We start from the raw sequence: 13493 nt of genomic DNA, 5'->3' as shown, positions 1-13493 counted from the left end.
TGAAAAAATTAACTCTGAAATTTCAATTCTTTGAGGGGAAATCCCTGCTCAGTTAACACAACAACACTGTCAAAACAAATTAACATAATTAGATCATTTTAGGGTGAAAAAAACATATCCACAAACCCAAATTTAGTCACTCCAAAACTTGATTTCTAGCTTTTGAAGAGGAAATTGAGCAGTACCATTGGAACCTTTCAACTAAAGAAAATAAATAAGCTGCTATTAGCAGGACTGCCCACAGAAATGTCTAGGCTCCTGAGAGCCCATGAGGACCTACCATCCCCTAATGGGATTTTAAAAACATTTTATCTGACTTGGATTTTGCCAGCCTTCTAGCCAATACCTGCCTCCCTAAGGAAAGTATCCATAAAAGTTTTTTTTTTTTCTTTTTTTTTTTTTTTTGGTTCAAAAGTTCCTTAAAAGTTGTCACAATTTCTTCATTTTTGCATATCATGGCATGGCTATGAAGTTATTAGCCAAGGGTTTAGAGCAATGGCCAGCAAAAAATGACCACACCATTTAAAGAAAATAATTTTGGTTATATTTTACTTCAGCAAAATTAAATAAAATGTGTATTTTTGTTACACTGATAAGTGCTGAGTATTTGGGTAAAAAAAAAAAAAAAACAGAATATTATTAGAGCAGCATAGCTTTACAGTGGACCATGTCTTTGCTGACATCCATAATTATTTGAGGAAAAATGGGCAAAAAATAATTCTAATTATATATAAATACATATTTAAATAACATTTTCACATTTCATAAAAAAATTACATGAGGAAAAAACACTTTTACAATTCACAAAAAAATCAACATTTTACAAAACAAATTAAACATCAAATACAAAATTACAAAGTGTGAAACACGTTTACAAAACTTGAAACAAAAGTACAAAGTCTGAAACAAAATTATAATTTTTAAATTTATATTTAAATTTAAATTTTAAAATTTAAAAAAACTACATTTGAAAATTCTAATTTGCATTTTTCAAAACAAACTAACAAAACACAGATCACTTTTACATGAGCTGAAACAAATTTACAAATTATTGAAGATTTTACAATTCTGAAACAAATTTAAAAATAATATCTTACAGAAGGGGAATGTACCATGCTGGAAGTGACTCAAATTTTAAGTGTTGTAAAGTGTTTCAGACTTTGTAAATATTGGATTTTGGGAAATTTATATTGTAAAATATAGATTTGTACCTTACCTAAATTGCTTTATGAGTTGTGAAAATGTTTTGGTTAATGTGAAATTCTGTTTCAATATTTTTTGTGTTTCAGACTGTTTTTTGTATTCAACTTTCAGGCCACCGTAATAAGACTGTCGAAAAGAATGAACAATGAACAACATCCACTCGGGTTAAATTATAAAAATTAATTATTCTCGTATGGTAATGGGCCATGGCACTTTAAACCTATTTTTATTTAAGGGGTGAAATATCTTACGCTGTGTTTATTTCATTCACATAAGGCATGTGGAATAGGCGGAACAGATGGTCTCCCATGTTTTCAACCGGTAGAGTTTTCGGACGGATCGCCATGTTCTCGTACTGAAACATTAGCAATGTTATCATTACAAATCAAAGAGCGAGCTGAAACCATCTAAATGTGCACCCGCACATGAAACCCAGTGGACAGTTTCATTTATTCATTTAAATATCGACTTTTGTCCTGTATCTGTGGATTTGTGTTAAATGTTAGCAACCGTTCGTTATCATTTGTTGTGGACCCGAGTCAAACGTTAGCCTACGGTAAAAAAAAAAAAAAAAAGGCGTCATGCTAACATATTTTTAATTAATGTTTCTGCACCTGCTGTCGATGCATTCTGCTGTTTTTCAAAGTTTGCATAAAATACAATCACTGAAAACAATCAAACTATCTCTGGCCCCATCACCCGGATCACCGTAGGCCTCTGAGATGGCTGCTGCAGGAGCTGCAGCAGGACCAAGCACCTCCGATAATATAGATTTATACGGCGATCTTCATCAAGACGACGAGGTGAGCGACGTTTACCTGTTTTGACTGCCGTAGATGCACCAAAGCCCTAGCAGTAGTAGTTTAAGTGTTATCCAAACATTGTATTGGTAGAGTCTAAAGACATATCTGCCTCTGTCTGAACTGAAGACATGACTTAGATGCTACAGGTCAGTTCGGGCATTATTAAAAGAAGCATTTGATTTATGAGATAGATGCATATAAACGGGCTTTTGTTGCTTTTCTCTCCCAGGATTTAGACAGAATTGCCGAAGCAAATGAACTTTTTGATGCTGTACTCACCGGCTCAGTCAACCAGGACAAGAAAGCAACTAAAAAAGTGCTGCCTCCAAAAGAGGAGCCTGCTGGAAAGGAGGATGCATCAACAACAATAGTTAAAAGCCAGAAAGAAGGAGCCACGCAAAGGAGGCTGGCTTTATATATAGGCAATTTCCCCTGGGTAAGTAAGTCTTGGTCCATTTCAGTGTTGGTAGTTTTGGAATCTATTATCCAACACACTTTCTGCTGTTTTGTCCTTGTGGGTTTGCTGAGCTCTTGTAACGGTTTAGAGAAGTGACTTATTATTCAACAAGAAACTACAATAAAATTAGCAGTGCAGAGATGTACAAAGTGCCAGTGAATCGGCTGAAAGGATGAAGAAAGTTTTTGACTTTCTACCTTTTCAAAGAAAATGTATGTGACCAAGTACCATCAGCCTCCGCTATAGGCTAAAACCTGCATCCTCCCTTGGTCAAAAAACTTAATTGTAATTTAGTCTACTTCTACTTAATTGTATTGTTGGGGGAGTATTGCATTTCATTACATTTTAAAATGCATAAAGCACTGAGTAAAAAGGTAAACTAAAAGTCAAAACAAAGAGGCCCAAGCCTTCAGCCAACAACAAGAAAATGTCTGGTAATTTGACTTTCACAACAAGACTGTCAGTAGTAAATGGCAAGAGAATAATCCCACATTTCATCCCAAAACAGCTGTTGACTTTAGGTTAATTCACACTTTGAAAAAACCTCCTGGTCGAGATTCATATTCTTATATATTCATATTCAAGTAGCTACTCATCAGTACTATGAGTAAATGTTAAATGACTTACTTTTTAATTTCACTTGAGTAGATTTATAGACCAGTACTTTCACTTCGACTTGTGTAAATTTTAAACTAATTAGCCTCTTGAACTTGAGTGCAATAGTCTGGTACTTTTTCTACCTCTGTTGTCAGGGTATAGTCGTCTCATTTCAGAAACAATAGCATTACGTAAAGACAGAACATTTCTAACCTGCATAGTTTCAGTCAGTTTTTTCTCTATTGCTGTTTTCATTTGATTCAGACCTAAAAATTCCAAAAAGACCATTAATAGGTACACTGAATGTTTGTTGGTTTAAACATCTATAATATTTTTTTTAAGGAAAAAAAAGGATGAAAGGTTTACATAACATAACAAGTGGCTGCAGTTACATCTATATCCAGCACTGATATGGTTAGACCTTCACTTTTACAACTCTGTTTCATTGCTTCATTTGTCATCTTAAGACAAAAAAGGAAGACATTTTTGACTGGTAATATTTTGCACTTCTTAATATAATGGAACATTATTGTCCACTGGTTAACTTTTGCCAGTGATGGTAGCTGGCTCTGTGGAATAACCTTTTACATAGTAATATTTTAAATCTGATCAGAAGAGCTTGATTTAAAGGCCACTCTGAAACTTACATCTTTTATGAATGAGTACTTCAGTTTCTGTTTCTGGAGTAGGTTCACTTTTTGTCAAGATCATTGTCCCTTTTTACTTACCTGTTACTTATTCATTTCCTCTTCTCAAACTCCATGCTCCCCCCCAGTGGACATCAGATAAGGATCTCATAAATATGGCTCAAAGGCTTGGTGTAAGGGACATCACAGAGATCAAATTTGCAGAGAACAGGGTAAATGGCCAGTCAAGAGGGTAAGTGGTTTGCCAAATTTTGAAAAATGTCCAAAAAATGAAAGCATTCTTTTAAAGATAAAATTTCATTTGTGGTATTATTTTTAAAGACATTGATTTATCTGACCTTGCTTTCTTTTTTTTAACTTGTGTTTCTTCTCTGCAGCTATGCAGAAGTGGTTGTAACCTCACAGGATTCATTCAAAACATTGTTGGAAAAAATACCTCAGTGTGAACTCTACGGGACTCGGATAGACTGTCGCTTTGCCACTCACCAGAATCTCAGCATTTTCGAGGACACTGCAAATAAACGTAAGAGTAGCACAGCATAAAGTCTATGTTATTTTTTTCTACTGTATTTATTGCGAGATATCCCTTTGACTGTTATTTCTAATAAAACAAGTTTTTTCCCCTGTAGGTATACCCCTGCGTGCTCACGTCAAAGATTCTAAAGACTCTGATTCTCCAGATAAGATTCCATCATTGTTATCACAGGAGTCCAGTCCTCTGCTTTTTCCACCACCAAACTCGTTTCCCCCATTACCCAGCCCTTTCCATAATCAGCCACCTCCTCCTTTTCTACATATGCCACCAAACATCCCTCCACCATTTCCACTCCCTTTGTTTCCTCCTCCTCCTGTCCATGCTCCAAGTCAACCGTCTCCTAGTCTTCATTTAAATCCAGCTTTTTTTGCACAAGATGGGCACAGCAGCAAAAGTTACAACCAACAAAAGTAAGAATTTTATATATTTTTTTAGCTCTCCAAACAGTAACCTATTTCCTCCCTGTGAGATGATTTCACTTGATAGTACATTTTTTTAAATAAATACCAAAGCATAAAAAAAAATCCTGGACGTTTTTTTACATTTGATAATACTGTCACCTGTATGACAACCATCTGTGTATTTTTCAGAAACACATGTCAGAGTACAGATGCAGATTTTGAGGAGCTTATGAACAGAAATCGAGCTGTCGCCAGCAGTGCCATCACCAAGGCTGTGTCGGGAGCAACAGCTGGTGAGTAGAGATGAACAGACTCTGTGGAGCGGAATGACACAGAAAGAATTAAGCCAAGGGGTAAAGTGACTGGTCCTGTCTTTGGCTGGCAAACATGACGAAAAAATGGGAACAAAAAATACAACAATCCCAGCCCATTTTAGACTAACTACTAACTACAAAAATAGAGAAGTCCCTTTTTGAAGGGACTTTTGTTGTATAATGTATAATTTGAAGTTTTTTTTTTTTTTTAATAAAATCAGATTAAACTTCCATTTAGGGTTAGGGTGAGTGTTCAGGTAAGGGTTAGGACATCAGAAGATAAAGCCAAAACTTGACCTGATAAACCTCATTACAAAATGTTTAGTAAAACAGAGTAAACAGTCTGTTTACAGGAAAGAAAGCTTGTTCTCCATGAAAACATGCCAGCGCAGCCAGCATAGCTTACATAGCTTCGTTAGCTGCATGAATATGTACATAACGGAGCTATGTAGCTTATGGGGCTAAAATATCTATGTAAGCTAAGAATTTAGTTTATCTGTGTCGCTAAGTTAGCTGTAGCAACGTTTGCTAAAGCTCATGTTGCGAAAGATAACTTTACATAGATAACGGAGCCACATAGCTAACATAGCTCACAAAAAGCTATGTAAGCTACATAGGTATATCATCTGCACAGATATGTTGGCTTTAGCTACATTTGTGAAAGCTGATGTTGCCAAAACTTATGTTGCAAAACCCAACTTAGCTACATTGGCTTATATATTAACTTTGATTACGTAAGTAGCGTAACTATGTTAGCTTTAACCAAAGCTAACAAAACTAAAGTGAGCCAGGGTACTTCTAAAACCGGTCTTCACATAATTTAATCCCAGAATAGACCTCTGACCTTTTTCTCTGTTTGTGAAATGTTTCTTTGTCTATAATGTTTGCAATGTGGTTGTTTCATGAATGTAACTGCCAGACTTTGTTCATGAATAAAGCTGAATTAAAAAAAAAAAAAAAAAAAAGAAAGAAATTTACATCTGGGAAATGCTGTTAGAAATGTATGGTCTGTAGCCGGACCCTTCACGAGTAACAAACTTGATAAAAAAAGTAGGTTTTAAGGTATTTAAAACTTTGTACTTGGAATGCTTCTACCAGTTTTGCACACCTATATATTTTTGCTTTCTCTGTTTTCTCTAAAGCTCTGTGAAAGAAAAAAGGGAAAATCTGAGAACACTGTTTTTTATTTTTTAGTAGGGTTCAGGACCAAGTCTGCTCTGTTCAATAACATACTGACCTTTTCCAAAGCTCTGCCAGCGTTTTCTGGTTGTGTGCTTTGGGTCATTGTAATCCTGTAAGGTGAATCCTTACCCCTGTCCAGGAATTGGATGTTCAGGTTCAGCTTTTCTTTGTGTGTTTGTTTTTGTGTTGTTACTAGAGAGGGATAGTAAAGGTTCTCTCCTGCTGTAGTGCTTTGCATTAATGCGCCGAAGTTGGCAATCAAAGCTTTTGTCAATGCTCCAGAAGTCTGTTAATTGGCTTTTTGGCAACCTAAAGGCTTACGCCTTTTATGTGGAAGTGCTTTCCATTAAATAGATATACCATAGGGACCTGACTGATGGACTGTTGCAGAGATGGTTCAACACTATCAATGGACCTCTGTGTGCTCTTGGAAATACTGAGTGTTGTAGAAAAAAATATGTCTTTTGTGGATTTGTTCTTTAACACAATTGTTATGTCACTGGACAGCAGGTAGTTTTTTTTCATATCTATGGATTGCCTTCATACCAAAAAGCCACTTTCCTAACATTTTATTTCTCAAATTACTGTCACAGGAGACTTGCGAGTGGCCATGGAGACTCTACTAACTGCCATTGCCATCATAAAGCAGTCCAGAGTGTATGGAGATGAGCGCTGCCAAACACTGGTCACCTCACTCAAAGATTGTCTGGTCTCTATCCAGGGCAATTATGGATACAGGTTGGTTTAACTGGGCTTACCCACTCTCAATTTTTAATACATCTTGTCTCCATGCAGTAATTGGCTTTGGCTTTAGTGGGAGTTGGAGGTATCATGCATGAAACATTTTTTTCACAGGAGCGGCAGTCGTTCTGGGGATGAAGACAGAGACCGGGACAGGGGTCGGGACAGAGAACGAGATCGGGACAGAGAACGAGATCGGGACAGAGAGCGAGATCGGGACAGAGATCGCAATCGAGATCGGGACCGAGATCGTGACAGAGACGATCCGTCTGGTTGGGACAGTGCAGGAATGTCTCGAAGACACAGAGAACGTTCCTGGAGTGCAGAGAGGGACAAGGAACGCTCACGGGAACGAGATCGACACAGAGATCACAGAGACCGATATCGCTGAACTGGTAAGCTTACCTCCAATATAAAGTAACAGGTAAATTTATAATATTAGGTCTTTTCTATGTGCTATGTGACTCCATGATGAAATTAATGTATGAAGTCATTTAGCAGACACTTTTGTCCAAAGCCAGTTTTGGTCTAGTTTTAGTCAACAGCACCTTGAAAAAGTTTTTGTCCAGTTTTAATCCATAAAGAGACTATAGATACCTGCCTATATTTTGATAAACTAAACTTATATTGGAGAGATATTATGTTTTTTTAATGTCTGGTGATCCAGTACTACCATTTCAGTCGCATTTAGTCTCCCTAACTTAATTTACTTTTTGTCTAAGTTTTTGTTATCAAAGATTTGTTTTAAACTTTTTTTAGTCTCATATCCTCCTCTATATTTTGTTCTCCCAAAATGGAGAAGAATATTTCCGATATTTGGAAAACAAAATAAATGTTCTTATCATTTGAATACAAAGTACAATAAGATTTATGACTCAGTGTTCACTTGGTTGATTTTTTTAAATATGTAGAAATTTGGTTAAAAAGGCTGTAAATCGTGTGGCTCACAGTATTAGCTAAACTTTATTTTAGCTGATGACTAGATATTGGTGTTGATATTTATCTTCCAAAAATTCTTAACAACCATTACACAGAATGTCTTTGAATTTTAAATTATTAAGTTCTCAAGGATAGCATTTTTATTTCACTGGAGTATGACTGTAAAAGTGTTACATTTTCTTGTTAAAGCAATTCCAAAAATCATGTTAATTAGCTCAGAATATAAACTTAGCACAAAAACAAAGGAAATTTGTTTTTGGTAGATTAATTCTTTGGTGTAACAATGCTTCTCAGCAATAAATCTCATACCATTGGAAAGCATGTTTATTACCCTTTTAAATGGAGCCACATTTGTAAGGAACATGCATTTGTGGGATGAGCAGCAGAGCTGAGTATGTGGGTTGTGCCCATGAGAAATTAGCCACCTCGTCTCTGCCTATGCCAAACAGCTTATTCTGCGATTGACTCTTGTTTGGTGTTGTTTTGTGGATTGGATGATTGAAGTCTGAAGAAACAAGACATAATTGCAATTTAACAATTATCATTTAACAAACAGGAGCCTCAGTAGCATGTGGAAGAACCATACACAGCCACAACAGCCTGACACCTCCTCCTCATGCTGGTCAGCAGCCTGGTCACACACTGCTGTGGGATGGCATCCCATTCTTCAACCAGCATTTGTTGCAAGTCAGCCAACGTGTTTGTGCTGGTCACTCTGGCACAAACAGCACGCTCAAGCTGATCCCACAAGTGTTCAATGGGGTTAAGGTCAGGACTGCTGGCAGGCCATTCTGTCCTCTCCAATCCCAAATTCTGGAGGTAGTCTCTGATAAACCCCACTCTGTGGGGGCGAGTGTTGTCATCTTGGAGGATATAGTTTGGTTCCTGACTTTGGAGATATAAGATTGTCACTGGTTGCAGAATCTCATTTCAATATCTCTCTGCAATGAGATTGCCTCCAATGATGACAAGCCTTGTTTTTCCAGTGAGACAGATGCCACCCCACACCATCACACTGCCTCCACCAAAAGATGTTACTCTTTCTGTGCAGCAAACAGTATAGCATTCTCCACGTCTTCGCCAAACTTTGACCCTACAGTCCAACTGCCGTAGGCAGAATCTGAAGTCATTGCTGAACATAACGTTCCTCCAAATGTTCAGGTTCCAGCGCATGTTTTGCAGACAGCAGCGCAAATGGGCCTGACGGTGAAGGGCAGTCATGGAAGGTCTCCTGGCAGCTCTGTGAGACTGGAGATTGGCTGCGTGCAGTCTGTTCCAGATTGTCTGGGCAAAGAGTTGTGGACCATATTGTCCTGCAAACCTTAACAGTAAATCTGTAGAAGACACCCTACGGTTCCGAAGTGCTGACAGGACGAAGAAACCATCTTCTTGGGTTGTCAAAATAATGTTTAATAGCAACAGCAAAAAACCTGTTTGGCATTGGCAGAGAAGATCTGGTAAATTTTTCAGGGATTCAACCTCCATGCTCAGCTCACTGCTGCTCATCCCACAAATGCGTGTTCCTTACAAATATGGTTCCATTGAAAAGGGAACAAAAAAAGGCTTTCCAACAGTGTGTGATTTATTTCCTAGAAGCATTGTTCCAACAAATTAATTTACCAAACAAATGTCCTTATTTTTTGTACTAAGTTTACACAAATAACAAAATGCAACAAGTATTGATAAACATATTCTTACTGTGTGTATTCTGGACCAAGATTATATTGTTGATTTCATAAATGCTCTTACAATTTATTTGTAGAACACACCAACACTTATAAGTGCTGTTTGGACCTAGTGCTCTTTCAACCAAAACCCTTTCTGAAAGATAACTTTTTATGAAGTCACACAATAAAGGATTTTTTTTTAACCATTTTATTGGTGTTAAACTGATTTTGCATCACACTTAAATTGTCAACTTGTTAAGTGTCATAAACATCAGGTTTTAAATTTTGAAAGCATGTGTGTATTAATAAACAGAGCATGGCTATATGACTGAGAGAAGTGTATGCTACAAGAACCAAGACGTATGTAAGGAAACTTTTTCTACAATAGAGTTGTACAGCATTATTTAATTATGGCCAATTTAAATTGTTTTGTAGTGGTACTCAGAATTTGTTGCTGTCTGTACAGTTAACATACATCCACTCAGATTCTCATTCTTAAATGAGCAGTCTGTTTTAATATACGTAAATATGACTTTAAAAGAATGTTATTTTTTTTCTTCCCAGACTGATGAAGAAAGTGTGAAACAGAGCAAAAACAGACTCTTAACTACACCAAGCTGTATAATATTAGGAATATGAGGTGAGACTGACATTGTAATTCCTAAAGTGTTCTTGATTTGTTTTGCCCCTTAGTTGTCTGTAAATATTTTGTCTTTTATTTGCTCTAAACATTGTAGATTTATTGCTTGGACACTGAAATCCAAGGCTTGCATGCACGGGATGACCTCTTAACATACATACTACAGTGCAATGTTTTCATCACTTTTTTGTATAAACTTACAAAGTAAACACATTCCTGGAAAATGTGGTTCCACTGTTTCTTTTTTCTATCATAAACCAAATCAACCTACTAAAAATCAGAAAAAATGATCAGTATTAAACTTAAATTTGCCATAACACATTTATCATTAAACTTTTCTTGAGACAGTTCATTTTATGTTATCTGACCTTTTAGAAGATGTGATCAGAGTCACTTAAACTTGATTAAGGATATCAAAATAAGAGATACACCCAGCTGCAAGTTTCCCTGAGATTTAGAAGCTGCTTTGCTGAAACAGCACAAGTGTGTTCACAAATTTTAATTTTGTTTTTCTAAAAGAGATTTTAGCAACCAGGAAATACAGCAGTCAATGTCATTTAATAGCTTTACTTAGAAAAAACAGACAAGCAATGCATTATGCAATAAGTACACAAAAGAATATTCCAGAGTCTCTGGTGTTGTCTTCCATTGTTGTCACAACAGCAGATCTTCATCAATCTGTCTATGCCAAAGTTTCACAGTGTCCACACAGGTCTTGGAAAATGGTCAGATACAATCACTTCTCCAGGGGAGCGTAATTCAACAATTTCTCTATAAGATCCACGTGAGACAGGAGCATCCTCCGGCAACAGTATCTCTTCAGGCCCAGGGCATCAAGAGCATCACTAAAGAGGAAGAGAGGAGATAGTGTTAGTCTTAATGGATCTCATAAAATAAATGAGTACATGAATGCATCTGCAGATAGTGCACTGATAGTCTAAATTGTGATGGGTAAATTGTATTACTTATTCCATCATGAGATAATATTGATAGTTCTGTATTAAAGGAATGGGTATACCATGTGATAAGAGCCTTAAAGCGTCCAATGTATTTTCCTTTAATGTAACTGCTTCTAGAAATTTGTATTGTCCAGTCTCATACACTCTATCCAACATCAAGTGTTTAATTTCAGACCTAGTTTCTCACCCTTCAGTATACTCTGCTTGAAGTAGCCCGAGGTATGCTTCCCATTTGTTACCCACAATCTTCCCACACGTGAAGCAGCGGACAGGGATGATCATTGTGGGACACCTGGAGAAAGAATAGCACGTTCAAGTATTAAGTTACGAAAAACCTTTACACGCAATGGTGCCGCTGAAGCTAAAGCACAAACATGTAGAAGATCTGAGTGAGCTTTTATGGCAGGTCTAAATGTGAGAAAAAGCGATTCCTCGTGGGAACAAGTTTGCTAACGCAAGGCTAAATGTTTCACCGCTGCTTCTGTAAGTCTCAGATGTCTAAAAATGAAAATTACTATCGTAAACTTTGCAGTTCGGTGTTCATTCTTATATATATTTTTTTAATTTTAAATACAACCGTCCATTTAAAGTGGCGGATTTATGATTAACGTTGACCAGTGCTACTTGTTTTAGCTAGCCCAGATAGCCACGCTATTAGCACAACACAGCACTGTTAGATAACGTAGTAGCCAATTCCATGCTACTTCAAGATAGCAGTTAATCTCTGTAAAACCACTAATACTCATATAATAAAGGCTTCTTTTACTCACCGGCACCAACCTTATCGACCTCACACGTGAGTATACTAAGTTTTTCTAGGAGAAATTAGTTCGGAAGTAATGGCTGCTTCTCGTCGGACTCCAAAACAACAACGTTTCCGGTCCGTGTCCTTCAGAATAAAGGCCCCGTTTCCGCTGAAGCTTTCTCATTAGATACTAGGTAGGACAGAAAAGGCCTCGATTTTAACACGAGAAGAAAGGCTAAGGGACAACACAGGCCCCAAACTTGACCATAAACTTTTGTTTACTTTTTTGCTCGTCATAACTCGATTTTTGTGAACTCCGCCAGACACATTAAACTGTATTTAAAATTATTCTGTCAATTCAAAACAAGTTTTAAGTTTTACAATGCTTGTATTCAATAATCTCATATATAATCAAAATGCATTATTTTCCCTTATTTTTCCACCTATGTGAAGTATCTCATTTCAGAATTTTATGATTTTCTAACTGTATCTTTAATAGTAACCATATTAAACCAAACTAGTTATATGAAGAAATCATTTGTTATTGCATGTAGATTATCTGGTGTTTAAAAAAGAAGCAGAATAAAATGAACAGAGGATAATGCATTTTTAAAAACAAACAAAACCATCATCTGACGGCTTTGAAAATAATAAAAAGTAATGACTTAAACTATCATATTAACCCACATCATTACCTTAATTTACAATAGATAAAAGAATAAATCTTAAAATTACAGTTGAAACCAAGCTCTCTGGATGAAGTACTCACCAGGTTTGGATTGTGGCTCTTGCAAAGGTATTTTTTCAACAACCTGGCTCTTTAGTTGAACAGGGTTGACTTACACCGGGCTAAGGTTTTTGAGACAGACACCAGTTTCACACAGTACTTACCTTTATAATTCAACTGCATGACAAATTACAAAAGTTAAGAATATAAATGGAGTTGCACCTCTTTTAAACTGTCAGTTGAAATTATTGGTAAAATGGTGACAACTGATGACAATAACTTTGTATTTCAAATTGAGGAGACAGAATATGTTATTTTTGTTGAAAGTAGTGTTATCCAGCACTCAAACATGCAACAGTGATCTGAATCAGTTTCATGATGGTGAACTAAAATCTTTTGAACAAATTAAAAATGAATTTAAACTCCCGTGAACTGATTTTTTTTTTAAAGTTCTTGCAACTGAGACACTTTTTGACAACACATCCAGAAATTCAGAAAGTAAAAAAATCCTTCTCAACTGGAGCTCTTTTTTCCAAGAGACACAGTCTAGTCATGACATTAAGAGAGTGATCTCAAAAGTGTATAACTCAAAAGTGTATAACGTATTCCTATCGACGGATTCAAATAACACTTCACATATAAAGGAAAAGTGGGAGGCTGAAATTGGCACAATGATTACTCTTGAAACATGGGAACAGGCATGTTAGAAAGTACATTTAACGACCAGCTCTAATATCTGGAGAGAGTTTAGGTGGAAATTTTGACTAGATATTTTAGAACACCACAAGTCACAGTTAAATGGAACCAAACCGGGTCGGATAAGTGTTGGAGAAAAATATGGACAGCACATAGGCAATCATATTCATATTCTGTGGTCATCTCCAAAACTAACTGCATACTGGAGGGATGTATTTTATGCTCTCAAAGAAGTTTCTC

The 13493-nt window shown here is 36.5% G+C and overlaps 2 protein-coding genes across 3 annotated transcripts; one reads left to right on the top strand and one right to left on the bottom strand.

Annotated features, from left to right (window-relative positions):
• Window positions 1–1537: 1537 nt before the first annotated feature.
• Window positions 1538–10533, top strand: LOC121513925 (cleavage and polyadenylation specificity factor subunit 7-like). 2 transcript variants are annotated; one of them, XM_041793955.1, is made up of 10 exons: window positions 1538–1759; window positions 1917–2006; window positions 2236–2442; window positions 3836–3939; window positions 4085–4230; window positions 4337–4652; window positions 4833–4936; window positions 6733–6877; window positions 6995–7275; window positions 10051–10533. In XM_041793955.1, the coding sequence occupies exons 2-9, from the start codon at window positions 1926–1928 to the stop codon at window positions 7269–7271; spliced, it is 1380 nt and encodes a 459-aa protein (XP_041649889.1). In that variant the 5' UTR covers window positions 1538–1759; window positions 1917–1925; the 3' UTR covers window positions 7272–7275; window positions 10051–10533. The 2 variants fall into 2 exon arrangements, with proteins under 2 accessions (XP_041649889.1, XP_041649896.1); XM_041793962.1 differs by adding an exon at window positions 2133–2152 and having other exon boundaries at window positions 1538–2006.
• A 144-nt stretch (window positions 10534–10677) lies between these two features.
• polr2l (RNA polymerase II, I and III subunit L) lies at window positions 10678–11987 on the bottom strand. The gene is made up of 3 exons (XM_041793974.1): window positions 11856–11987; window positions 11273–11377; window positions 10678–10971 (listed from the first exon to the last, which is right to left on the bottom strand). Exons 2-3 carry the CDS (start codon window positions 11365–11367, stop codon window positions 10863–10865), a joined length of 204 nt encoding a protein of 67 aa, XP_041649908.1. The 5' UTR covers window positions 11368–11377; window positions 11856–11987; the 3' UTR covers window positions 10678–10862.
• Window positions 11988–13493: the final 1506 nt, after the last annotated feature.

This window comes from Cheilinus undulatus, linkage group 1 (assembly GCF_018320785.1).
Source record: "Cheilinus undulatus linkage group 1, ASM1832078v1, whole genome shotgun sequence".
In the NCBI taxonomy this organism is placed as follows: Eukaryota; Metazoa; Chordata; class Actinopteri; order Labriformes; family Labridae; genus Cheilinus; species Cheilinus undulatus.
This window is presented reverse-complemented; position numbering and strand designations above follow the sequence as displayed.